The sequence below is a fragment of the Oncorhynchus nerka genome, linkage group LG18 (assembly GCF_034236695.1).
Source record: "Oncorhynchus nerka isolate Pitt River linkage group LG18, Oner_Uvic_2.0, whole genome shotgun sequence".
NCBI lineage: Eukaryota > Metazoa > Chordata > Actinopteri > Salmoniformes > Salmonidae > Oncorhynchus > Oncorhynchus nerka.
The window spans coordinates 24,442,095-24,469,594 of NC_088413.1; the positions used below are offsets into that span (position 1 = coordinate 24,442,095).

At 48.6% G+C, this 27,500-nt stretch overlaps 1 protein-coding gene across 6 annotated transcripts in view; it reads left to right on the forward strand.

The window, feature by feature from the left end:
• Nucleotides 1-27,500, forward strand: part of cntln (centlein, centrosomal protein) — a 182,004-nt gene that overhangs the window by 100,840 nt on the left and 53,664 nt on the right. For all 6 annotated transcript variants that reach the window (XR_010459670.1, XM_065003822.1, XM_065003823.1 and 3 more), the window contains 3 exons: nt 14,315-14,415; nt 18,078-18,169; nt 23,557-24,122. Coding sequence is in view for 5 of the 6 variants with exons in the window: in XM_065003822.1 (XP_064859894.1) it covers nt 14,315-14,415; nt 18,078-18,169; nt 23,557-24,122 (759 nt within the window). In the remaining variant the exon portion in view is untranslated. The remainder of the gene's footprint in view (nt 1-14,314; nt 14,416-18,077; nt 18,170-23,556; nt 24,123-27,500) is intronic.

Genomic DNA, 27,500 nt, shown 5'->3' on the forward strand with positions numbered 1-27,500 from the left:
CAACCACTGACCAGCCAGTCCTCTGTTTGATCTGGAGAAGCTTCCCCTACCCGTCCCTACTCTACCCCGTTCCCTACCCTACTCTTCCCCATTCCCTACACTTCCCCATTCCCTACTCTAGCCCGTTCCCTACTCTAGCCCGTTCCCTACCCTACTCTACCGCATTCCCTACTCTAGCCCGTTCCCTACCCTACTCTACCCCGTTCCCTACTCTACCCCGCTCCCTACTCTACCCCGTTCCCTACTCTACCCCGTTCCCTACTCTAGCCCGTTCCATACTCTACCCCGTTCCCTACTCTAGCCCGTTCCATACTCTGCCCCGTTCCCTACTCTAGCCCGTTCCATACTCTACCCCGTTCCCTACTCTACCCCGTTCCCTACTCTACCCCGTTCCCTACTCTGCCCCGTTCCCTACTCTACCCCGTTCCCTACTCTACCCCGTTCCATACTCTGCCCCGTTCCATACTCTGCCCCGTTCCCTACTCTACCCGTTCCCTACTCTACCCCGTTCCATACTCTGCCCGTTCCCTACTCTGCCCGTTCCCTACTCTAGCCCGTTCCCTACTCTACCCCGTTCCCTACTCTGCCCCGTTCCTACTCTCTGTTCCATACTCTGCCCCGTTCCATACTCTACCCCGTTCCCTACTCTACCCCGTTCCATACTCTACCCGTTCCCTACTCTACCCCGTTCCCTACTCTGTTCCCTACTCTGCCCGTTCCCTACTCTACCCCGTTCCCTACTCTACCCCGTTCCATACTCTGCCCCGTTCCATACTCTGCCCGTTCCCTACTCTACCCGTTCCCTACTCTACCCGTTCCATACTCTGCCCGTTCCCTACTCTGCCCGTTCCCTACTCTAGCCCGTTCCCTACTCTACCCCGTTCCCTACTCTGCCCGTTCCCTACTCTGCCCGTTCCATACTCTGCCCCGTTCCATACTCTACCCCGTTCCCTACTCTACCCGTTCCATACTCTACCCGTTCCCTACTCTACCCCGTTCCATACTCTGCCCGTTCCCTACTCTACCCCGTTCCCTACTCTAACCCGTTCCCTACTCTACCCCGTTCCCTACTCTACCCCGTTCCATACTCTGCCCCGTTCCCTACTCTACCCCGTTCCCTACTCTAACCCGTTCCCTACTCTACCCCGTTCCCTACTTACCCCGTTCCCTTATCTACCCGTTCCCTACTCTAGCCCGTTCCCTACTCTACCCCGTTCCCTACTCTAGACCGTTCCCTACTCTGCCCCGTTCCATACTCTGCCCCGTTCCCTACTCTACCCCACCTCTGTAGTGAGGCCTGTGCTCTCCTCCTCCTCTCCCGTCTCCCCCTCCTCTCCCCCTCCCCCTCCTCCTCCTCCCCTCTCCTCCTCCTCTTCCCCTCTCCTCCTCCTCCTCCCCTCTCCTCCTCCTGTCCGGTCCTCCTAATCCCAGATGATCTCATTATGATCTAGCCCGGCTGCCTCTCTCTCTCTCTCTTTCTCTGAGCCAGAGCTGTCCGAGCTAATTACAGACCAGGCATACAGCCGCCACAGCTCCAGCCGCCGCTGCCCGCTAAGGATCCTCCCGGCCGGGCAAGCGGCTGCAACGTCCTACCCGGTCCTTGCAACTGACCTGCGAGGAGCACGAGGGAGAGCGGGAAACCTCCCGTTCCCTTTCAGGCTGTGCAGCCCCTGTCCTCCGGGGTTAGTGCTGATCCCCGTCAACCCAGCCAGGCACTTGCTACCCCAGCGCCCACGCCAAGGCCCAAAGTAAACTTGGCGGAGGTCTCTAACTCGTGCTTTCGAAAAACGACCCCCCCATACACACAGAACCGCCATGCTTTGATCCTGGCCCCGGCAACAGCCCCGACGACCATTAGACGGCTCAGTTTGCAAAAGCAAGCAGCAGGCACACCGTCCGTCCGACCACCTTCCCCACTCCCCCCTTCTCCTCTCCCCAAACCCACTCTCCTCACCCCATCTCCCTTTCTATCTATTGGGAGTGTTTGGGAAGGCGGGTGTGTGGGAGGGCAGGGGAAGAGGGGGGGGCAAGAAAAAGCATACACGGTGCAATTAGGCTGGGCTTCTATATCAAGCTGTTTGGCGGCTCCGGCGATGTAAATTACTGTTGATAGCCAACAATTAAGGAGATGGGAGACGTGTTGGTGCAATAACTAGACCAACACACACCCCCAGCCCTAAACTTTGGATGTATCCCAAAATGGCACCCTATTCCCCAAATAGTGGACATCTTTTGACCAGACCACTGTGGGCCCGGCACTGGTCAAAAGCAGTGCACTATATAGGGAATAGGGGTCCATTTGGAACGTAGACATCTAGTGCTTCTGCAAGGCCCAATAATAAGTGGCAGTTTGCCATTCTGCCGTCCATATTAAGATGATTGTGCTTGTGAAGGTTGCGCCTCCTCGTAAGTGTTAGCTATGATTTGCTAATGGCTAATTATCTCCTGGCTGGAGGTAGGAGGAGGAGTTTGGGCCCAATAACAGTCCAACGAAGGCTGCTGTTAGGATGTTTAGATGCTTAAAGGAGATTCTCTCACCCCTCTCATTTCCTTTCTCTCTCTCTCTGTTGGGCTAAAGTCTTTTTCTCTCTCTCTCTCTCTCTCTCTCTCTCTCTCTCTCTCTCTCTCTCTCTCTCTGTTGGACTAAAGTCTTTTCTCTCTCTCTCTCTCTCTCTCTCTCTCTCGGGCTAAAGTCTCTCTCTCTCTCTCTCTCTCTGTTGGACTAAAGTCTCTCTCTCTCTCTCTCTCTCTGTTGGACTAAAGTCTCTCTCTCTCTGTTGGACTAAAGTCTTTCTCTCTCTCTCTCTCTCTCTCTCTCTCTCTCGGGCTAAAGTCTCTCTCTCTCTCTCTCTCTCTCTCTCTGTTGGACTAAAGTCTCTCTCTCTCTCTCTCTCTCTCTCTCTCTCTCTCTCTCTCTGTTGGACTAAAGTCTCTCTCTGTTGGACTAAAGTCTTTCTTCTCTCTCTCTCTCTCTCTCTCTCTCTCTCTCTCTCTCTCTGTTGGGCTAAAGTCTCTCTCTCTCTCTCTCTCTGTTGGACTAAAGTATTTTTCTCTCTCTCTCTCTCTCTCTCTCTCTCTCTCCTCTCTCTCTCTCTCTCTTGGGCTAAAGTCTCTCTCTCATTTTCAATTTCAGGGCTTTATTGGCATGGGCAACATATGTTAACATTGCCAAAGCAAGTGAAGTAGATAATAAGCAAAAGTGGGAAGAAACAATCAAACTGAACAGTAAACATTATACTCACAAATGTTCCAAAACAATAGACATATCAAAAGTTATATTATGTGCAAATAGTTAAAGTAAAAAAGGGAAAATAAATAAACATAAATATAGGTTGTATTTACAATGGTGTTTGTTCTTCACTGGTTGCCCTTTTCTTGTGGTAACAGGTCACAAATCTTACTGCTGTGATGGCACAGTATTTCACCCAGTATCTATGGAAGTTTATCCAAATTGGATTTGGTTTCGAATTCTTTATGGATCTGTGTAATCTGAGGGAAGTATGTGTCTCTAATATGGTAATTAATTTGGCAGGAGGTTAGGACATGCAGCTCAGTTTCCACCTCATTTTGTGGGCAATGTGCACATACAGACATTCTCTTGAGAGCCAGGTCTGCCTATGTCAACCTTTCTCAATAGCAAGGCTATGCTCACTGAGTCTCTACATAGTCAAAGCTTTCCTTCAGTTTGGGTCAGTCACAGTGGTCAGGTATTCTGCCACTGTTTACTCTCTGTTTAGGGCCAAATAGCATTCTAGTTTGCTCTGTTTTTTTGTTAATTCTTTCCAATGTGCCAAGTAATTATCTCTTTGTTTTCTCATGATTTAGTTGGGTCTAATTGTGTTGCTGTCCTGGGGCTCTGGGTGTGTTTGTGTTTGTGAACAGAGCCCCAGGACCAGCTTAGGGGACTCTTCTCCAGGTTCATCTCTCTGTAGGTGAGGGCTTTGTTATGGAAGGTTTGGGAATCGCTTCCTTTTAGGTGGTTGTAGATTTTAACGTCTCTTTTCTGGATTTTGATCATTAGTGGGTATCGGCATAATTCTGCTCTGCATGCATTATTTGGTGTTCTACGTTGTACACAGAGGATATTTTTGCAGAATTCTGCATGCAGAGTCTCAAATTGGTGTTTGTCCCATTTTGTGAATTCTTGGTTGGTGAGCAGACCCCAGACCTCACAACCATAAAGGGCAATGGGTTCTATAACTGATTCAAGTATTTTTAGCCAGATCCTAATTGGTATGTCGAATTTTATGTTCCTTTTGATGGCAGAGAAGGCCCTTCTTGCCTTGTCTCTCAGATCGTTCACAGCTTTGTGGAAGTTACTTGTGGCGCTGATGTTTAGGCCAAGGTATGTATTGTTTTCTTGTGCTCTAGGACAACGGTGTCCAGATGGAATTTGTATTCGTGGTCCTGACAACTGGACTTTTTTGGAACACCATTATTTTTGTCTTACTGAAATGTTATTTCAGGGCCCAGGTCTGACAGAATCTGTGCAGAAGATCTAGGTGCCGCTGTTGGCCCTCCTTGGTTGGGGACAGAGCACCAGATCATAAGCAAACAGTAGACATTTAACTTCAGATTCTAGTAGGATGAGGCCGGGTGTTGCAGACTGTTCTAGTGCTCTCGCCAATTCTTTGATATATATGTTGAAGAGGGTGGGGCTTAAGCTGCATCCCGGTCTCACCCAACGGCCCTGAGGAAAGAAATGTGTTTTTTGCCCATTTTAATTGCACACTTGCTGTTTGTCTACATGGATTTTATAATGTCGTATGTTTTTCCCCCAACACCACTTTCCATCAATTTGTATAGCAGACCCTCAAGCCAAATTGAGTCAAAAGCTATTTTGAACTCAACAAAGCGTGAGAAGACTTTGCCTTTGTTTTCAAATCAAATCACATGCACCGAATTCAACAGGTGAATACAACCTTACAGTGAAACGCTGACTTACAAGCCCTTAACCAACAATGAAACGCTGATTTACAAGCCCTTAACCAACAATGAAACGCTGACTTACAAGCCCTTAACCAACAATGAAACGCTGACTTACAAGCCCTTAACCAACAATGAAACGCTGACTTACAAGCCCTAACCAACAATGAAACGCTGACTTAACCAACAATGAAACGCTGATTTACAAGCCCTTAACCAACAATGAAACGCTGACTTACAAGCCCTTAACCAACAATGAAACGCTGATTTACAAGCCCTTAACCAACAATGAAACGCTGACTTACAAGCCCTTAACCAACAATGAAACGCTGACTTACAAGCCCTTAACCAACAATGAAACGCTGACTTACAAGCCCTTAACCAACAATGAAACGCTGATTTACAAGCCCTTAACCAACAATGAAAAACAAGCCCTTAACCAACAATGACTTACAAGCCCTTAACCAACAATGAAACGCTGACTTACAAGCCCTTAACCAACAATGAAACAAGCAATGATTTACAAGCCCTTAACCAACAATGAAACGCTGATTTACAAGCCCTTAACCAACAGTGAAACGCTGATTTACAAGCCCTTAACCAACAATGAAACGCTGACTTACAAGCCCTTAACAACAACAGTGAAACAACAATGACTTACAAGCCCTTAACCAACAATGAAACGCTGACTTACAAGCCCTTAACCAACAATGAAACGCTGACTTACAAGCCCTTAACCAACAATGAAACGCTGACTTACAAGCCCTTAACCAACAATGAAACGCTGACTTACAAGCCCTTAACCAACAATGAAACGCTGACTTACAAGCCCTTAACCAACAATGCAGTTTGAAGAAAATACCTATAAAGAAAAGGTTAAAATAACAATAGCGAGGCTGTATACAGAGGGGGTATCGGTAAAGAGGCACTGGTTAGTCGAGGTAATATGTACATGTAGGTAGAGTTATTCAAGTGACTGCATAGATTATAACAGAGAGTAGCAGCAGCGTAGAAGGGGGGGGGGGCAATGCAAATAGTCAGGCTAGCCATTTTATTAGCTGTTCTGGAGTCTTATGGCTTGGGGGTAGAAGCTGTTTAGAAGCCTCTTGGAACTAGACTTGGCACTCTGGTACCGCTTGCCGTGCGGTGGCAGGTAGAACAGTCTATGACTAGGGTGGCTGGAGTCTTTGACAATATTTAGGGCCTTCCTCTGACACCGCCTGGTATAGAGGTCCTGGATGGAAGCTTGGGGCCGTAGGCACTGCCCTCTGTTGGTTTGTTTGGTTGTTAATTAGGGTGTGCAGGGTGAATACGTGGTCTGTCGAACAGTCATTTGGTAAAAAGCCAATTTGACCTTTGCTCTGAACATTGTTTTCGGTGAGGAAATGTACGAGTCTGCTGTTAATGATAATGCAGAGAATTTCTCAAGGTTGCTGTTGATGCATATCCCCCGGTAGTTATTGGGGTCAAATTCGTCTCCGCTTTTGTGGATGGGGGTGATCAGTGCTTGGTTCCAAATATTGGGGAAGATGCCAGAGCTAAGGATGATGTTAAAGAGTTTAAGTATAGCCAATTGGAATGTGTGGTCTGTATATTTTATAATTCCATTTAGGATACCATTAACACCATAGGCCTTTTTGGGTTGGAGGGTTTGCATTATGTCCTGTAGTTTGTTCAATCTCTGTCTCTCTCTCTTTCTCTCTCAGGCTGAAGTCTGTCTCTGTCTCTCTCGGGCTGAAGTCTCTCTGTCTCTGTCTCTCTCTCTGCCTCTGTCTCTCTCTCGGGCTGAAGTCTCTCTCTCGCTCTCTCTCTCTGTCTCTCTCTCTGTCTCTCTCTCGGGCTACAGTCTCTCTCTGTGTCTTTTGGTCTCTCACTCTCTCTCGTTCTGTCCTGAGCTGCTGTGTACAGATGTTTCATCATTGCTCCCCCCATCCAAACAGGCACTTATAAAAGAGGCTTGTGGTCCAATCAACCATTTGTTGCCAAAATGAGTGTGCTTGTGTAGTGTTTATTCCCTGGGTCCGGGTCCCTGTAGTGTTGCTCTCAACTCAGCAACACTCCAATTATTGGATCCTCTAGTTCCTTTAGTGGAGGTGAGGCCGTTAAGGAAGGTGAACCAGCTGCAGGTCCACTATGGTACTTTAATCTCTCTCCCACTGGCTCCCTGCAATGTAAATGATCATGGATGCAATCAGGCACAGAGTGCTTAAGAACTCAACTTCATACCCTTGAACTTGCTGGGTATTATCAAGACCTGTGTGTTTAGGTGATTTAAGTGAAGGCGGACTAGCGTCTCCCCTGACATCATTAGAAGTACCATGATCTGCAGCATTAGATTAAACACCTGCATTTATGTTAGACATTTCCCTTTGTCCTAATGAATAAATAATATGGATCTAGTCAGGGAAGTATTCTGTTTAACTTGTTATCTCAAATAAAACTGTGTTGGTCACATCTCCCGAATATAGAATACAACGTAGACTTTACCGTGCAATTCATTACCGTGCAATGTACATGTAGGTAGGGTCAAAGTGACTAGGCAATCAGGTTACATAATAAACTGCAGCTATGTGTGTGTGCCGTCAATGTGCATGTGTTTTGTATGTGTGTGTTGGAGTGTCCGTGTAAGTATGTGTGAGCGTGTGTATGTGTGTGTTGGAGTGTCCGTGTAAGTATGTGTGAGCGTGTGTATGTGTGTGTTGGAGTGTCCGTGTAAGTATGTGTGAGCGTGTGTATGTGTGAGCGTGTGTATGTGTGTGTTGGAGTGTCCGTGTAAGTATGTGTGAGCATGTGTATGTGTGTGTGTTGGAGTGTCCGTGTAAGTATGTGTGAGCGTGTGTATGTGTGTGTTGGAGTGTCCGTGTAAGTATGTGTGAGCGTGTGTATGTGTGTGTTGGAGGTTCAGTGTAAGTATGTGTGAGCGTGTGTATGTGTGTGTTGGAGGTTCAGTGTAAGTATGTGTGAGCGTGTGTATGTGTGTGTTGGAGTGTCCGTGTAAGTATGTGTGAGCGTGTGTATGTGTGTGTTGGAGTGTCCGTGTAAGTATGTGTGAGCGTGTGTATGTGTGTGTTGGAGGTCCAGTGTAAGTATGTGTGAGCGTGTATATGTGTGTGTTGGAGGTTCAGTGTAAGTATGTGTGAGCGTGTGTATGTGTGTGTTGGAGTGTCCGTGTAAGTATGTGTGAGCGTGTGTATGTGTGTGTTGGAGTGTCCGTGTAAGTATGTGTGAGCGTGTGTATGTGTGTGTTGGAGGTTCAGTGTAAGTATGTGTGAGCGTGTGTATGTGTGTGTTGGAGTGTCCGTGTAAGTATGTGTGAGCGTGTGTATGTGTGTGTTGGAGTGTCCGTGTAAGTATGTGTGAGCGTGTGTATGTGTGTGTTGGAGTGTCCGTGTAAGTATGTGTGAGCGTGTGTATGTGTGTGTTGGAGTGTCCGTGTAAGTATGTGTGAGCGTGTGTATGTGTGTGTTGGAGTGTCCGTGTAAGTATGTGTGAGCGTGTGTATGTGTGTGTTGGAGTGTCCGTGTAAGTATGTGTGAGCGTGTGTATGTGTGTGTTGGAGTGTCCGTGTAAGTATGTGTGAGCGTGTGTATGTGTGTGTAGAGTCCAGTCAGTGTGCATAGTCACATCGGTAGTGTAAATTCCCTCTGTCATATCATTGTTTGTTTCCTTTGTTGTCGTTGTGTTTATATCAAACAGATCATAGATTTATTTGTAATCTCACTCTGATCACTGTTTCAATGTATAAACTGGGCTTGCCCTTGGTTTCTTGTGTCGAGGTCTATAGACTCCCCTGACTCTCCTGATAGCCCTAAAACAGGCATATTTACCCTCCCACGTTTGAAGTGGTCCTGAGAGAAGACTTGACATTTTCCATTGGGACCACTCTACCATCGGTTTGATATCAAATTAGGCAGTCAGCAGGAAATCTTTCTCTCTCTCTCCTTTATTTAATCATCAATTGTTGTTCTCCTCAGACAAAAACCCCCCGTTTCAAATATGGGCCCTCAAGCACGAAGCGCACTCTGGAGGAGAATGATCTGAATTACTTCAATTGCGAATGAGCAAATAAAGAGGAAATCCGCCGGGGCGCCGGCCAGGCATTCAGATTGTCCTCTTTGTCGTTGGTGGAGGAGAGGAGGGGCGCCGGCCAGGCATTCAACCTGTCCTCTTTGTCGTTGGTGGAGGAGAGGAGGGGCGCCGGCCAGGCATTCAGACTGTCCTCTTTGTCGTTGGTGGAGGAGAGGAGGGGCGCCGGCCAGGCATTCAGACTGTCCTCTTTGTCGTTGGTGGAGGAGAGGCGGGGCGCCGGCCAGGCATTCAGACTGTCCTCTTTGTCGTTGGTGGAGGAGAGGAGGGGCGCCGGCCAGGCATTCAGACTGTCCTCTTTGTCGTTGGTGGAGGAGGGAGGGGCACCGGCCAGGCATTCAGACTGTCCTCTTTGTCGTTGGTGGAATAGAGGAGGTGCGCCGGCCAGGCATTCAGACTGTCCTCTTTGTCGTTGGTGGAGGAGAGTTGGGCGCCGGCCAGGCATTCAGACTGTCCTCTTTGTCGTTGGTGGAGGAGAGGAGGGGCGCCGGCCAGGCATTCAGACTGTCCTCTTTGTCGTTGGTGGAGGAGAGGAGGGGCGCCGGCCAGACATTCAGACTGTCCTCTTTGTCGTTGGTGGAGGAGAGGAGGGGCGCCGGCCAGGCATTCAGACTGTCCTCTTTGTCGTTGGTGGAGGAGAGGAGGGGCGCCGGCCAGGCATTCAGACTGTCCTCTTTGTCGTTGGTGGAGGAGAGGAGGGGCGCCGGCCAGGCATTCAGACTGTCCTCTTTGTCGTTGGTGGAGGAGAGGCGGGGCGCCGGCCAGGCATTCAGATTGTCCTCTTTGTCGTTGGTGGAGGAGAGGCGGGGCGGGAGCGGGTTGGGCGAGGAGTGTTGATTCACCATGGGTTCATTTTTATCTCCCATCATTATGGTTCTGTCTCTGGTAGTCCTCTGGTTGTCCGCCGCTCGTTAATTGTTGTTAGTGGTCTGTGGGTGAAAGGGAGGGGTTATTTAGGCCCTCGTAAACAGACTAAACACTGGCTACGCGGCGCGCTCCGCGGCAGGCGGCGCCCTCACACTGAAGACGGTACACTCAGTCGACATCAAAGCATAAATTAGGCAGCTATTAGTGTTGGACAAAAAGCCTTTGAGATGATTTGTAGGAAGAACGGAGTGGTGAAGAAGCCCCCTCTACTGAGAGTGACCATTACAGACGTGGTGGAGACGTTTGACTCTAATGAAGTTTAATAAAGTTTCCCCGGGTTGTCTGCTCTCTCTCTTTCTCTCTGCCATGTATTTTCTCTCTCCTTTCATCTTGATTGCTAAAATGTATTAGAAGTAATGAGTGTATTTTGCCCCCCCCGGACCAGGGAGTGTTAGGGGGAGGGACGCACGGGGCAGACACACACACACACACACACACACACACACACACACACAAAGAAGACAGAATGTTTTATGTTTGTTTTGATAACCGACCACCAAAGTGCCTCCTTTATTCATTATTTGCTAAATGAATTATTCTTTGAAACTTTGCTGCACACTTACTGGGTAATTATGAGGCAAGCCCTAGCCTGCCTGCTCTCTGGATTGCACCGCGGCCAGCCCACGCTCAGACGACATGGGAACTAAAGCTGTGCTGTGAAACGTCAACATATAGATAATAAGTACATTTCACAGGACCAAGATGAGAAAGTATATCTCTACAGTGATATCTACCTGTTTAGTCAGATACTGTGTGTTATGTCACTTTACGACATGCCAACAGATGTCATAACGCTACACACTGAACAGTAGTATAAACACAGCAGGGTTCAGTCTACTTTTTGTGGTATTTGTATGTTGTAATGACAGATGCCATCATCAGATGAGATCGTACTTAACAAAAATACTGTTCTTAGGGTCTGAAATCTGGTATTTTAACGCGGCGGGCACAATGGACCTCCTGGACCGTTCTCACTAGTCCACCCCAGTAGTGCCTGAACATGGAGGCCTATTTACCTCCCGTATCAATGCCCCGTGGCTGAGGAGGGAGAGGCGCGCTCCGGCTCCGCTCAGTGACTCACTGCTTCACTGTTGTTGTTGCATTATGGCCTGTGGCCACGAGAACAGAGAGCTGTATGAACTACAACACTTTACTGCTGACAGCGGAGGCTTATCCGTCCTCCCTCCTCGTCCGTACTAGACACAGGCTGTGTCCCAAATGGCATCCTATACCTTATATAGTGCACTACATTTGACCAGAGCCCTATGGGCCCTGGTCAAACGTAGTGCACTTAATAGGGAATAGGGTGTAATTTGGTATGGACACACAGACAGACTCTTGCCTTTCTGGGCTTAAAGCTGCAGAGAGAGGGGAATTCCCCTCTGACTCAAAATGATGTCTTTCCTCACCTCTTCTTCAGGGGGTACTGACATGCTCTCCTCTCTAGTCATAGAACGTTTTTTTTTTACCCCTCTCTCTCTCTCTCTCTCTTTCTCACTCACTCTTTCTCTTTTCTATGTTTTTATGTGCCAAGCATGAAATGGGAGAGAGTGAGATGGAGGGAAGGCCTGGCGCGTGAAAAGCACAGCGGTCAAAAGATGATGTACTGCTCTGTGATCCCCGGTGGGTCGGAGCTGGCGGTGTGTGCTCTAAGCTCTGTTAGTCTACTCTAGAGGAACACAGGTAGAGAAAAGATCAAATGACTTGGAATAGATGGCTCAGGGCTCGGCTGGCTCCGATGCTACTACAGTATTCCAGGAGAGACGGGTTTTAACAAACAGCGTAACAGAGACGTAGAACACAGAGCCGTCATTACCAAGCCGAACGCATCTGTTCCGTCTGTTTTCTTTCATTTTGATGCTAGTGGAGGTGAAAGTGTTTTTTCCCCCCCGCTTTCAAGCCTGCTGAGTTTGTATTCTACCTCAGGCGAGGCGTTAGGAGGGAATTGGAGATGGATTTGCTGGCTTTATTTGAACAGAAGAGAAAGGGGAAAAAGAGAGAACAGGATGTGTGATTGACCACAAACATTGTTCTATGACGCTGTCTAGGGTTGGACAGGAAAGCATCTGTTTTTGGATTATTAAAGTCTACCTATCAGTAGTGTTCTGGAGGGCCACTGTAGTGGATCAAGTGTGTCCTTACGCATGCCTGTTTGACCAGGAAACAGAAGTCAATGGCTGCATCTGAAATGGCATCCTATTCACACGGCCAAAAGTAGTTCCCTATATAGGGAACAGGGTGCTATTGTGGACGGCGAAAATATCAGTGGTGAAGCCCAGAAGAGGATATTGTAATGTAGAGAGGAGCAATGAATTACTGCTATAGGAAATGCACCTTGAATGCGTTTATTCGAGCACCGCGAAATATTGACTTCCGTAGATTTTAGTGGCATGATTTTCCCCACCACTGTTCTATAGCTAAGAGTAGCACATTATGTATCTGATCTCAGAACAACAGGGGGGTTAGCTGTTGTTTCTACTCATTTTACTCTGAGCCGTTCTCCTGTGTGTGGCGGGCTGATAGATACAGACACTCCTCAGGCAACCCTGGTGTTATCCCCTCTTCCTTATGTATTTATTCGAAGAGATATCTAACATCCAACCAGCCTCTCAACCCTCTAGAGAGGGCCACGCTCCCCCTTCACCCCAGGGAACCAAATAGACTGCAAATAAACATCTGTTATTCAAATTGATGCATTCACACTAAGGAATCACACAAGCCTATGAAGCGAGAGGGAGAGGGAAACGGAGAAGGGGGCGAACCGAACGGGAGGGAGTTGGGAGTTAGCAACCTCTCATAAAACAATTATATGCAGTTGACAAAAAAAAACAGGAATTTGCATCGGGCCTTGGGTCTGTATTTTAATTGAACAACTGTTGGGTCTGAAGAGACCTCCAGTACTGGCTGCTGGATTGAGGGCTAATAAAGCTGTGTTCACACCGCAGCCCAGAGGCCTAACGCCACAGCTCACCGCGATGGAGATGTGAGGTAAATGTTTGGTTGAGAGGGAGAGCAGATACAGTAGAAGGTAATCTAGTTGGGTTGAGGAATAAGACAAGGTTTGCTTAGAGTGCCTCGTAGTACTGTCACCTATGATGTCTTTTTAGGACCTAAGGACAGTCATCTGCCTTCTCTCTATCTCACCCCCCAGAGAGGGTCAATATTGGACTTATTTACACTGTGGGTACGTTAGCTCATTCATCTGTTATTATATCTTATTGTCCAGAAGGAACCTGCAAGTGTTTAGTTAGACAGTGTATACCATGTGTGTCCTGTACATACGACTAATACAACTTGAAGCCAGGCCTTGAGTCGCACCGTATTACTGTGGTGAACCCTGAGCCATTTCACTCACCTCAAGCCTGCTAACTAACCTGCCCCCTAACCCAGAACTACTCACATTTTACTGCCAACGACCGGTAAGAACATTCAGCAGTCCATGTTTATGTAAGTGAAGACATCATTGGAGGAAGAACGGAACAGAGCGGAATGGACGGAACAGTACAGAACAGAACACTAGAAGGCCGTCACCATGTGTGTTTACTAACAGAACCAGGGTCCAAGCTGACACGACCTCACTAGCCCTCGTATGGCGCTGGTCTGGAGGTGTGTAAGGTTTCATTACTGGACTGTTCCATGCTCCTAGTTGAACCTGTATTATAATAGCCACCAGTCAGTCAAGAAAAGAAAATCAGTTTGAGTGATGCCACTGGAACCGTAACAGTAGTTCACACAGACAGTGCTTCTCTCTCTGGCTTCGCCATCTCCCCGGATGCTTGGGGCTGTGGAGGGAAGGGGCGGGGAACGAGGGGTGTGTTTTCAGGTGCGACGGTCTCAGCGGGACCTATACCCGTGTCCTCCGCAGACTTCTTTTTGGGTCCTAATAATAACTTGAAAGTGCAAGAGTCTCGAGCATGGCTCCTTTCCTCTTAATTAGCCTTTAGCGGGAATCAAGCTAATCGCAGAGAGTTAATTGGGCTCATACACACGTCAGACACACACACACACACACACATTGCACCTCCTTACCTGGGTTTCATGTTTCTTGTCACTTTGATTTCCACATGAATTAAATCCAGCCTTAATTAGCTAGTCTTCCTCTTCATATTAATCATCTCGGTATCATAGAGGAGGATTTGATGCCACGGTTGTCAGGTTAAAAGTAAAATGGAGTCGTCACATACAGTCAATGGTTGTAATGTGGAATTAGAAGTGGCATTTATAGGAATGTAACAAGATGTTCCCTTTCCTTGGGTCCAGGTGTGTTGAGAGAAGAGGAGGGCAAATCTGACACAGAAACGGCCCTTCCTGTCACTAAAGTCTTGATGAAAAACGTTGTGTTTTAAGTGTTGTTTTTTGATGTGTGTGGTGGTAGGACTAACCTAGAGGAGGAGCTGGATGTGTTGCGTGTCCAGGCTGCTATGGACCGGGCCACTGTACAGGAGCTGAGGCTGTGTCTTCAGAACGAACAACAAGGTGAGCCTTTTCACTTCCACACCATAGAGTTGGAAAGAAAGCCCACCCAATGTTTGCTCGGGATTATAATCCATTGGCTGATCCATCTTGGTGACCTGGGTGGAATTGTGTGATCCTCGTTATAATATTAGAAGTCCCACACAGTGAAATGATGAATGCATTGAATTGTGCTGTCCATGCTACAAAAGGCTTTGTGGCAAGTGTGCCCTCTATCCAACTCTATGGTCCACACTCTCGTTTAGAGGCTGACTGACAGATCAGAACCCCATCAAGCTGTTTTGCCCCATTTCTCCTTGTCTGAAAGAATGCGTCCTCCATTGGTTTTCATGATCAAGCGTGCTGTAGGTATCAAGAAACCCCCTGGATAGTGTCTTTAGGCTAAACAAGTCAAAGAGGAAACACTGAATGAGGGGTGCGTTTAAAAGCTCATGTTCTAATAATAGTTTTGAATGAAAACACAATTTATAATGTATAAGTACTATCTCTCTATATGTCATGTATATCGAAATATCAAATTACTTTATTCTTGCTATGTAACTACTGTAAAAAAAAATAAAAACATATGTAGAATGTGTGTAGAATGTACATGTAACAACAAAATAAAAAGTTGTAAAGGGGGGTGTAAGGTCCCCCCCAAAAACACTGAATAACGGCACGTGTTGGTTTAACATACGTAGGTCGAACATCTGTTAAACGGTAGTGTTCTGACATGCTTGTAATGTTGTACCTCCTCAGCTACTTTTTTTTGTGGGGGTTGAACACCACATTTTCAGTGGAATTAACAGGACAATTCAATTAAAGCCTGATCAACCTGTTCTAAATTGACTGGGATATCAAAAAGAAGGCATCTTCTTTGCATAGTGCATTCCTCCCCTCCTAATTGTAGAACGTGCATCAATTTGTCTGTGTCCCAAATGGCACCCTATTCCCTACATAGTGCACTACCTTTTATCATAGTCATATGTGCTGGTCAAAGTAGTGCACTATATAGGGAAAAAGGTGCCATTTGGGACTCCGATCTGCATCGCTTTGTCAAATACTGAATAACCTACTACAGTAGCCCTTTTTAATTAACGAGTTCAATAACCAATCTGTTCTCCATCACTTTAATTTACCTGATGATTAATGATGGTGTCTGTCGGCCAAATGCAAAACCAGGGCTACAAAGGATGCCACTAATTAAGATGGCGGATCCCATTGACAATCAATGGCATAATCAGAAAAGCTGAGAGAGACTGGCTTTGAAAGTAATGGTTTAACATTGTATCCTGTCTGTCACCCAATCAACCAAATTCGAGACCTATAATCTCTACCCGGCACCACCTGACTGAAAGCACGGCTACAGCCACAGAATGTTTCTGATTTATACTACTACCTTTCACTTTATAATAACTGTCTAGAAATATCACAGTTTGGCCCTTTTCAATTAATCCCAAGGATTGATTGTGACTAAAGTGATTATGTAATTGATTGACATACAAGATGTAAATTGAAATGGCTAACTCTGAGGCCAGCTCATCATAAACCAACACTGTAGCAGCTCAAATCAGGCCCTGGCAACACAAACCCAGAGATCCATAGGACACGTTTACAAGCTGCCCCGGAATTGACTCTTGCGGAACCCCTCTGACCCAATCAAAGGGAGAGAAAGGTTCAAGCAGCAACCCAACCCAACCCCATCACAATCCAACCCAACCCCATAACAATCCAACCCAACCCCATCACAATCCAACCCAACCCCATAACAATCCAACCCAACCCCATCACAATCCAACCCAACCCAACCCAACCCCATCACAACCCAACCCAACCCAACCCCATCACAATCCAATCCAACCCAACCCAACCCAACAAAACCCCATCACAACCCAACCCAACCCCAAACCAACCCCATCACAACCCAACCCCACCACAACCCAACCCCATCACAACCCAACCCCATCACAACCCAACCCCATCACAACCCTACCCCATCACAACCCAACCCCATCACATCACAACCCAACCCCATCACAACCCTACCCCATCACAACCCAACCCCATCACATCACAACCCAACCCAACCCCATCACAATCCCACTAACAAAAGCAAACAGATGAAAGACAGCGCTCCGTGGCGGAGACCTTTGTGGCTCGGCCCGTAAGGGGCGGGAGACGGAGGCGCAGAGGAGGAGGTAATGGTGTTGAGAAGACATTTGAGCCGTTAGACTTTAATGAATGCTGTAGCATTGGGACCTCCTCCAAAGCAAAGTGACTAGAGAGCCACTGACTCCCTCCATATCAAGGTACTAGTGCCGAGGTGCCAACTCCCCAGCCACCCCCCAGCCCGGGCGCGAGCGGGATAATTGTCTCCCTATCTGGTTATGTACACAGCGCTGCGCGGCAGCCCTCGCTTATTTGGGCTCTGGTCTGATTGGATGTGACAAGTCGGCGGAGACGAAAGAGACGGCTGATTTGAAGTAACAAACTTCCCTTTCCTTTCCTTGGCCATGCAAAGGAGAATGGCGGGAGGAGCAAAGGAGAAGAGTGGATCCACCTCTTTCTTTCCCGTCCTCTCGCTCTCTCCTTCTCGCTCTCTCCTTCTCGCTCTCTCCCTCCCTCTCGCTCTCTCGCCTCTTTCTCCTGCATCTCACGACAAAAGGTCAACTGACCTGAAAAGTCGAGTGCCTGAATATTTAACATTTTCAACCTTATCTGACAAATGAGTTTCCTTGTACCGCCATGAAAGTTTAACAAGAAGGAGTGAAGGGAGGCGCAAAAGTTTTGTCTTCGTTATTATTTTGCCTCAACCTTTTTATTTAAATTTTTAGGGTCAAAAAAGAGGGTAGTTCCTACACAAAACAGACAAACTCCTATTCCGTTTGTGATTTTTAAATGTATTTTTTCTCGCTTGTAGCAGCAGGGGAATCTACTCACATACTTGTTCTTCGTCTTCTTCACCGGTGAATGTTAGAAACATAATAATGACTTGTTGAACTGCTCCCAATAAAGGCCGATTTTATTGGTTGGCGAGGCGTTATTCTACTGGGTGGGGATGCATGGTGGGCTACAAAGCAAGCAGGGCAGCCAGGGTTTGTGTGTTCACAGGGGAGTTGAACATTTCTCCACGTTTGTTTAAGATCTCCAGGGGTGGGGGGGGGGTTGTGTTTTCACCAATGTCTGCTTTTGATTGAACATCCTAGTGGGATGCTTAGATAAAGTATGATTAGTGGTTCTTGATAAAGACTATGTCCTATGGTTTTAGAATAGAAATGGATATTCTAGGGTAGATTTATTGATTCTAATCCCCGAATATGACAAATCACTGTCTTCAATTGCTCTTTGCGTTGGCATTTTATAATGGTTTTAGATTTCTGAATAATTGCCAAAGTGATATAATTTAGAGCTCTCTTGTCTTGAACTTACACGGAGGATTCAAAGGTTGACAGTCAGACACTGGCAAGTCATGTGTTCTTTTCTGACATTATTTTCAGAAAAGAACAAGTAGCCTACAAGAATAGGCTTACGGCGTGAAAAGAAATCAATTAGACATAATTCATTAAAATTGATTTAATAATTTCTTTTTTCCCCTCCTTTTTCATCTACCTATGTGGCTGGCTGAAAGGAAGCAGACACTTGTCTTGTCTTCGTGTCACAATAACATGCTTTGTCCTCGTTGGCAGAGCTTCTTCACAAAGTGGCCGCTGATCCGGAGGTCAAGAACAGCACTCCCAGAAAGCCCTCTGCCGAGAGAGTGGAGCAGTCGCTGAAGAAGGTACAGTAAAGTGCTCTTTGTCACCGCCAATAAAAGAAACCCGGGGAGACAAAAGTCTTCCTCACCACAGTACCTACTAAAGTTATTTCTGTAACACTGAAGTGGGGAGAAATACACGGTCTCGGCTCTTGGAAGTTTTAGGTGGAGGTTTTGTCGTTGAGCAGGCATTTTTCCGGTCAAAATAACAATTAGAAAAACATATTTGAAAAGTATTCAATGTTTGCTAGTTGTTGCAAAGGCTTTCCTCTGAGAACTACAAAACAACCACAAATAATGTTTCTTAAATGACTTCTTCCCAGGCCCCATCACTCACCGTGAGTGTGATAATCCTCCACAATGACGTTGGTGAAGTGCCGTTCGGGGGATGTTAACAGGGGATGTAAAAGCGTGCTCATACGCCCATAACAGTCATGCAGTGGTATGTTGAAGAGGATTGAGAGGGACACAGGGAACTATTTTAACGGGGAATTAAATTGTTCCGGAATCATTTCTAGCAGATGATGCCGAGGCGTCTAGCGCCAACAAATGCCATATGGCGGGCGGTTTAATGGAGACTGTCATGGCATCTATTACAGAGTGACAGTACCATGTTAGTATAATAACCAACAGGGGTCGGGAGAGGAGGGAGGAAGGAGGAAGGGAGGAGAAGAGCAGCACTCATTTATGTTATCCAGACATGGTGGGTAATGGAAAGACGTTTTGGGGAGGCCCGGTGAGGAGCACTGTATGTGTGTGTGCGGGAAATTTGACATGTCTCACTGTAAGGCGATGATCAGGCGGACCGGAAAGCCGCCCTAATTTTGTTTGAATGGCACCGTGCTGCTTAAGCAGAGGGCAGAGCCGTGCCCAATAAAAGAGAGAGATTGCCTGGGGGTATAGCTACACCCAGCTTGTATCCACTGTTCTGTTTAACCGTTTCCACCAAAGAGACAAAGGGGTGGTCCTGTTTTCAGTGTTTAGTGATAGGTGACTGGTCGGGGGACTAGCAGTCAGGTGTCTGTAGCCTCTCTAGGAGGGGGGCAGCTAGCAGTCAAATGTCTGTAGCCTCTCTAGGAGGAGGGGGCTAGCAGAAAGATGTCTGTAGCCTCTCTAGGAGGAGGGGGCTAGCAGTCAGATGTCTGTAGCCTCTCTAGGAGGAGGGGGCTAGCAGTCAGATGTCTGTAGCCTCTCTAGGAGGAGGGGGCTAGCAGTCAGATGTCTGTAGCCTCTCTAGGAGGAGGGGGCTAGCAGTCAGATGTCTGTAGCCTCTCTAGGAGGAGGAGGGGGGCTAGCAGTCAGATGTCTGTAGCCTCTCTAGGAGGAGGGGGCTAGCAGTCAGATGTCTGTAGCCTCTCTAGGAGGAGGGGGCTAGCAGTCAGATGTCTGTAGCCTCTCTAGGAGGAGGGGGCTAGCAGTCAGATGTTTGTAGCCTCTCTAGGAGGAGGGGGGCTAGCAGTCAAATGTCTGTAGCCTCTCTAGGAGGAGGGGGCTAGCAGAAAGATGTCTGTAGCCTCTCTAGGAGGAGGGGGCTAGCAGTCAAATGTCTGTAGCCTCTCTAGGAGGAGGGGGCAGCTAGCAGTCAAATGTCTGTAGCCTCTCTAGGAGGAGGGGGAGGCTAGCAGAAAGATGTCTGTAGCCTCTCTAGGAGGAGGGGGCTAGCAGTCAGATGTCTGTAGCCTCTCTAGGGAGGAGGGGGGCTAGCAGACAGATGTCTGTAGCCTCTCTAGGAGGGGGCAGCTAGCAGTCAGATGTCTGTAGCCTCTAGGAGGGGGCAGCTAGCAGTCAAATGTCTGTAGCCTCTCTAGGAGGAGGGGGCTAGCAGAAAGATGTCTGTAGCCTCTCTAGGAGGAGGGGGCTAGCAGTCAGATGTCTGTAGCCTCTCTAGGAGGGGGCAGCTAGCAGTCAAATGTCTGTAGCCTCTCTAGGAGGAGGGGGGCTAGCAGAAAGATGTCTGTAGCCTCTCTAGGAGGAGGGGGCTAGCAGTCAGATGTCTGTAGCCTCTCTAGGAGGAGGGGGCTAGCAGTCAGATGTCTGTAGCCTCTCTAGGAGGAGGGGGCTAGCAGTCAGATGTCTGTAGCCTCTCTAGGAGGAGGGGGCTAGCAGTCAGATGTCTGTAGCCTCTCTAGGAGGAGGAGGGGGCTAGCAGTCAGATGTCTGTAGCCTCTCTAGGAGGAGGGGGCTAGCAGTCAGATGCCTAGCCTCTCTAGGAGGGGGGGGCTAGCAGTCAGATGTATGTAGCCTCTCTAGGAGGAGGGGGCTAGCAGTCAGATGTCTGTAGCCTCTCTAGGAGGGGGCAGCTAGCAGTCAGATGTCTGTAGCCTCTAGGAGGGGGCAGCTAGCAGTCAAATGTCTGTAGCCTCTCTAGGAGGAGGGGGGCTAGCAGAAAGATGTCTGTAGCCTCTCTAGGAGGAGGGGGCTAGCAGTCAGATGTCTGTAGCCTCTCTAGGAGGGGGCAGCTAGCAGTCAAATGTCTGTAGCCTCTCTAGGAGGAGGAGGGGGCTAGCAGAAAGATGTCTGTAGCCTCTCTAGGAGGAGGGGGCTAGCAGTCAGATGTCTGTAGCCTCTCTAGGAGGAGGGGGCTAGCAGTCAGATGTCTGTAGCCTCTCTAGGAGGAGGGGGCTAGCAGTCAGATGTCTGTAGCCTCTCTAGGAGGAGGGGGCTAGCAGTCAGATGTCTGTAGCCTCTCTAGGAGGAGGAGGGGGCTAGCAGTCAGATGTCTGTAGCCTCTCTAGGAGGAGGGGGCTAGCAGTCAGATGTCTAGCCTCTCTAGGAGGGGGGCTAGCAGTCAGATGTCTGTAGCCTCTCTAGGAGGAGGGGGCTAGCAGTCAGATGTCTGTAGCCTCTCTAGGAGGAGGGGGCTAGCAGTCAGATGTCTGTAGCCTCTCTAGGAGGAGGAGGGGGCTAGCAGTCAAATGTCTGTAGCCTCTCTAGGAGGAGGGGGTAGCAGAAAGATGTCTGTAGCCTCTCTAGGAGGAGGGGGCTAGCAGAAAGATGTCTGTAGCCTCTCTAGGAGGAGGGGGCTAGCAGTCAGATGTCTGTAGCCTCTCTAGGAGGAGGGGGCTAGCAGTCAAATGTCTGTAGCCTCTCTAGGAGGAGGGGGGCTAGCAGAAAGATGTCTGTAGCCTCTCTAGGAGGAGGGGGCTAGCAGTCAAATGTCTGTAGCCTCTCTAGGAGGAGGGGCAGCTAGCAGTCAAATGTCTGTAGCCTCTCTAGGAGGAGGGGAGGCTAGCAGAAAGATGTATGTATCCTCTCTAGGAGGAGGGGGCTAGCAGTCAGATGTCTGTAGCCTCTCTAGGAGGAGGGGGGCTAGCAGACAGATGTCTGTAGCCTCTCTAGGAGGGGGCAGCTAGCAGTCAGATGTCTGTAGCCTCTCTAGGAGGAGGGGGCTAGCAGAAAGATGTCTGTAGCCTCTCTAGGAGGAGGGGGCTAGCAGTCAGATGTCTGTAGCCTCTCTAGGAGGGGGCAGCTAGCAGTCAAATGTCTGTAGCCTCTCTAGGAAGAGGGGGCTAGCAGAAAGATGTCTGTAGCCTCTCTAGGAGGAGGGGGCTAGCAGTCAGATGTCTGTAGCCTCTCTAGGAGGAGGGGGCTAGCAGTCAGATGTCTGTAGCCTCTCTAGGAGGAGGGGGCTAGCAGTCAGATGTCTGTAGCCTCTCTAGGAGGAGGGGGCTAGCAGTCAGATGTCTGTAGCCTCTCTAGGAGGAGGGGGCTAGCAGTCAGATGTCTGTAGCCTCTCTAGGAGGAGGGGGCTAGCAGTCAGATGTCTGTAGCCTCTCTAGGAGGAGGGGGCTAGCAGTCAGATGTCTGTAGCCTCTCTAGGAGGAGGGGGCTAGCAGTCAGATGTCTAGCCTCTCTAGGAGGGGGGTCTAGCAGTCAGATGTCTGTAGCCTCTCTAGGAGGAGGGGGCTAGCAGTCAGATGTCTGTAGCCTCTCTAGGAGGGGGCAGCTAGCAGTCAGATGTCTGTAGCCTCTAGGAGGGGGCAGCTAGCAGTCAAATGTCTGTAGCCTCTCTAGGAGGAGGGGGGCTAGCAGAAAGATGTCTGTAGCCTCTCTAGGAGGAGGGGGCTAGCAGTCAGATGTCTGTAGCCTCTCTAGGAGGGGGCAGCTAGCAGTCAAATGTCTGTAGCCTCTCTAGGAGGAGGAGGGGGCTAGCAGAAAGATGTCTGTAGCCTCTCTAGGAGGAGGGGGCTAGCAGTCAGATGTCTGTAGCCTCTCTAGGAGGACGGGGGCTAGCAGTCAGATGTCTGTAGCCTCTCTAGGAGGAGGGGGCTAGCAGTCAGATGTCTGTAGCCTCTCTAGGAGGAGGGGGCTAGCAGTCAGATGTCTGTAGCCTCTCTAGGAGGAGGGGGCTAGCAGTCAGATGTCTGTAGCCTCTCTAGGAGGAGGGGGCTAGCAGTCAGATGTCTGTAGCCTCTCTAGGAGGAGGGGGCTAGCAGTCAGATGTCTAGCCTCTCTAGGAGGAGGGGGCTAGCAGTCAGATGTCTGTAGCCTCTCTAGGAGGGGGGGCTAGCAGTCAGATGTCTGTAGCCTCTCTAGGAGGAGGAGGGGGCTAGCAGTCAGATGTCTGTAGCCTCTCTAGGAGGAGGGGGCTAGCAGTCAAATGTCTGTAGCCTCTCTAGGAGGAGGGGGCTAGCAGAAAGATGTCTGTAGCCTCTCTAGGAGGAGGGGGGGGCTAGCAGAAAGATGTCTGTAGCCTCTCTAGGAGGAGGGGGGGCTAGCAGTCAAATGTCTGTAGCCTCTCTAGGAGGAGGGGGCAGCTAGCAGTCAAATGTCTGTAGCCTCTCTAGGAGGAGGGGGCAGCTAGCAGTCAAATGTCTGTAGCCTCTCTAGGAGGAGGGGGGAGGCTAGCAGAAAGATGTCTGTAGCCTCTCTAGGAGGAGGGGGGGCTAGCAGACAGATGTCTGTAGCCTCTAGGAGGTGGGGCGGGCTAGCAGTCAGATGTCTGTAGCCTCTCTAGGAGGGTGGGGCTCAGTCAGAATGGGAGTGTTTGCATTTCAGTAATTTAGCAGATGCTCTTATCCAGAGCAATTTGGGTTCAGTGCCTTGCGCAAGGGCACACAGATTTTTCAGCTAGTCGGCTCGAGAATTCGACCCAGCGACCTTTTGGTTACTGGCCCAAAGCTCTTAACCACTAGGCTACCTGCTGCTATGTTAATGGCCAAATGGTTTGTTTCAACCCTCTACTACCCTGGCCTGCACAGTTACTGCAAACACAGGTCAGAGTAGAGAGAAACACTGACACTACGCTGTTTTCGCAGTTCAAAGTTGACAGGATTTTTCTTGTTCGTAGCTTATTTTAAGACATTTACAGTGAATAGAAGGTCCATTAACTCTACATGGCAGAGTACATAGAGTGGTATGACTGGGAGGTTAGTTCTGGTCCTAATGAACACTCAATGATCACCATATAGATAGAACAGTTGGAGAGGAGGACGGTGTCCATGGAGCAGGAGACCGAGATGCTGAGGGAGGACAACCAGCACCTCCAGGAGGCCAACACAGCTCTAACCCAGGACAAGGAGCACCTCCAGGGCTCCCTGGCCCGCCTCCGCACCCAGGGGGCTGCTCGCGACGAGGCGGCCCATGCCCAGGCACTCGCCCAGGGGGAGAGACACCGCACCGAGGCCCTGGCCCTGGAGACCCAGCTGGAGGGGGCCAGGAGGGAAGCCGGACGCACCCGGCAGCAGCTGCTCCGGCTCAGGCAGGAGCTGGGCATCCTGAGGGCGGCCCGGGACTTCAACAGGAGGCAGAGAGGACCCAAGGCTAACATGCTAACAGGGCTGGCCGCAGCAGCCACAGCAGGAGGAGGAATAAGTGGAGGGGCATTAGCAAACAACAAGGTCAAATTCAAAACAGGCATGCGGCCCAGAGGCCCGGCGTGGCTGCACCGCCACCGAGCGGTTGGCCCCAATCAAGCCATCGGAGGAGGAGGCCGCAGCCCTGCTAGGGACGACTGGGAGGACATAAGCGCGGACAGGTACGACACACCCTTTCTCTCTCTCTCTCTCTCTCTCTCTCTCTCTCTCTCTCTCACCCCCTCATTATTTTCTAGGGTGGGGGGGCTTAGCGGCATCGAGGGGACACCGTGCATATGCAAAGCATAAGCAAATGCGTGATTGAATTTTCAGCGCCTGTCTAGTTGGTATTCAAGAGCCGATGGAGGGAGAGAGAGGAAAAAAAAAAACGACTGTCAGATCCTTTGAAATATCCTGGGACGTCTTGCTCGGAGCTTATTGACTGAAATTTGCATGCAAAATTAGCCACCTCTGCACACAGAGTTGAACTGGTGCCAAGAAAGCCTGACACCTGATATGATAAGAGCCCGACACTTGATATGATAAGGGCCTGACACTTAATATGATAAGGGCCCGACACTTGATATGATAAGAGCCCGACACTTGATATGATAAGGGCCCGACACTTGATATGATAAGGGCCCGACACTTGATATGATAAGAGCCCGACACTTGATATGATAAGGGCCCGACACTTGATATGATAAGGGCCCGACACTTGATATGATAAGGGCCCGACACTTGATATCTTCCTGTGATGCAGTCATGAGGCCTGAGAATTGACAGTTTGGCAGCTTGATTTAATTTTCCGGTCCTTTGCATATTCACCCCTCTCTTGACAGCAACCTAAGACATTCCCAGGCACAGGTTCCCCCCCACCACCCCAACCCCAGTCAGTTCCGTTATCTTGTGACATGTCGATTTAGGATGTGCACAGACGTTTTTTGCTCCCCACACGAACCCCCTCTTATTCCTCTCCTCGCCTTAATTTAGTTAGATACATTTTGAATGACCCTCCTCGGCTCGCTACCAGATGTCTACAAGCTGTTTAACACTCTCCAAATGAACAACCATCTACAGTAATTATTTCATGTATGTTTTATGCTAAAAAGCCACTGAGCTAATGTTTATTGAGTGATGGTTGGGATGATTTGATTTCAAACACCGGCTACCCGCACCGCTGGCTGATGTTCATTTCTCACAGACTCTCTTCTCCCCCTCCAGCAGCAGTAGCCTAGCTTCACACACACACACACACACACACACCTCGCCTCTCCCATGACTAATTCATCTCACTGAAACCTTGGTTACTCACATGGGGAAGTTGAAACCTAACAGTGGCTGTATAAACCTATGGCATGTTTCTCCCTTGTCCCTAATGTGTCTAATAAGCAGCCGTAAGATACAGTCTTAACCTAAAAGAGGGACTTAAATACAGATGTCTTAGTTAAGTTACCTGTCAGTTGAGGTGCAGTGCTGTTAAAGCCTTCTGTGTCTCTCATGTCTCAATATTATTATGCCTTTAGGTGCTTGGGAAAATGTGGCTTTTCATCCTGCAGAGAATTAGTTAAATACCAACTAAATGAAGATATCAGACTCGTTAAAGAAGTGACTGACAAGCGCCTTCCTCCGTTTTGGTTTCTGACTGTTCTTCTCTCTGCCTCTGGCTCGACTTGTGGTTAGAAAGTTTCAGGAAGAAGTACCTTAAGGCTGGCGGACATTTTGAATTTTGACCACATCAGCAGTTTGTTTGGAGAGCAGAGCAGGGCTTAGGCAGGGGCCTCCGGGAGAGTACTGTAGGGGCTAGCAGGAGGTATCTGGTATACAATATATAGTACACCAGCACACACACACAGCCTTTCTCCCGGAGCATAGGCAGCTATGACACGACCAGCACACTGTCCTGTCCACTCAGCATATCTGAGACTGATGGAATAGTAGAAGTGCCCTGCCACAGGGTATAAGATACAGTGATACAGCTCACTCCCTGATAAGGTGATCACCCCGCCCTGGCTGAGTGTGTGCTTCAGCCCAAAGGCAGTGAGCAGGCAGGTTTTTATTTTTATTTATTTATTTCACCTTTATTTAACTAGGTTGGCTAGTTGAGAACAAGTTCTCATTTACAACTGTGACCTGACCAAGATAAAGCAAAGCATTTCCACACATACAACAACACAGTTACACATGGAATAAACAAAAATAAAGTCAATAATACAGTAGAAAAAGTGTGTGCAAATGAGGTAAGATAAGGGAGGTAAGGCAATAAATGGGCCATGGTGGCAAAATAATGACAAAATAGCAATTAAACACTGGAGTGATAGATGTGCAAAAGATGAATGTGCAAGTAAAGATGCTGGGGTGCAAAAGAGCAAGATCAATAAATAAATACAGTATGGGGATGAGGTAGTTGGATGGGCTATTTACAGATGGGCTATGTAGGGTTAGGGTGAGTTGCTCTGACAACTGGTGCTTAAAGATAATGAGGGAGATATGAGTCTACCAGCTTCAGTGATTTTTGCAGTTTGTTCCAGTCATTGGCAGCAGAGAACTGGAAGGAAAGGCGGCCAAAGTAGGAATTGGCTTTGGGGGTGACCAGTGAGATATACCCCTGCTGGACCGGGTGCTACGGGTGGATGCTGCTATGGTGACCAGTGAGCTGAGATAAGGCGGGGCTTTACCTCGCAAAGACTTGTAGATGACGTGGAGCCAGTGGGTTTGGCGACGAGTATGAAGCAAGGGCCAGCCAACGAGAGCATACAGGTCGCAGTGGTGGGAAGTATATGGGGCTTTGGTGACAAAACGGACGGCACTGTGATAGACTGCATCCAATTTGTTGAGTAGAGTGTTGGAGGCTATTTTGTAAATGACATCGCCGAAGTCGAAGATCGGTAGGATGGTCAGTTTTACGAGGGTATGTTTGGCAGCACGAGTGAAGGATGCTTTGTTGCGAAATAGGAAGACGATTCTAGATTTAATTTTGGATTGGAGATGCTTAATGTGAGTCTGGAAGGAGAGTTTACAGTCTAGCCAGACACCTAGGTATTTGTAGCTGTCCACATATTCTAAGTCAGAACCGTCCAGAGTAGTGATGCTGGACGGGCGGACGGGTGCGGGCAGCGATCGGTTGAAGAGCATGCATTTAGTTTTACTTGCATTTAAGAGCAGTTGGAGGCCACGGAAGCAGTGTTGTATGGCATTGAAGCTTGTTTGGAGGTTAGTTAAGACATTGTCCAAAGAAGGGCCAGAAGTATACAGAATGGTGTCGTCTGCGTAGAGGTGGATCAGAGAATCACCAGCAGCAAGAGCGGCATCATTTATATATACAGAGAAGAGAGTCGGCCCGAGAATTGAAGGTAAAGACAGGCTATCTGAAGTACCTGTCAATTACAACAGCATATCATGCAAATACAGTCTATCCAATACATCCAGCATACTGTTATAGTGAGGTCTTGACTTGTATCCACATGGTTGATTTGTATTGAAGTAGTTATTTATTCCCCTTCCTGTTGCATTGATTACATACAGTATTCAAACTATTACTTGGGTATGGTATTGTAGGC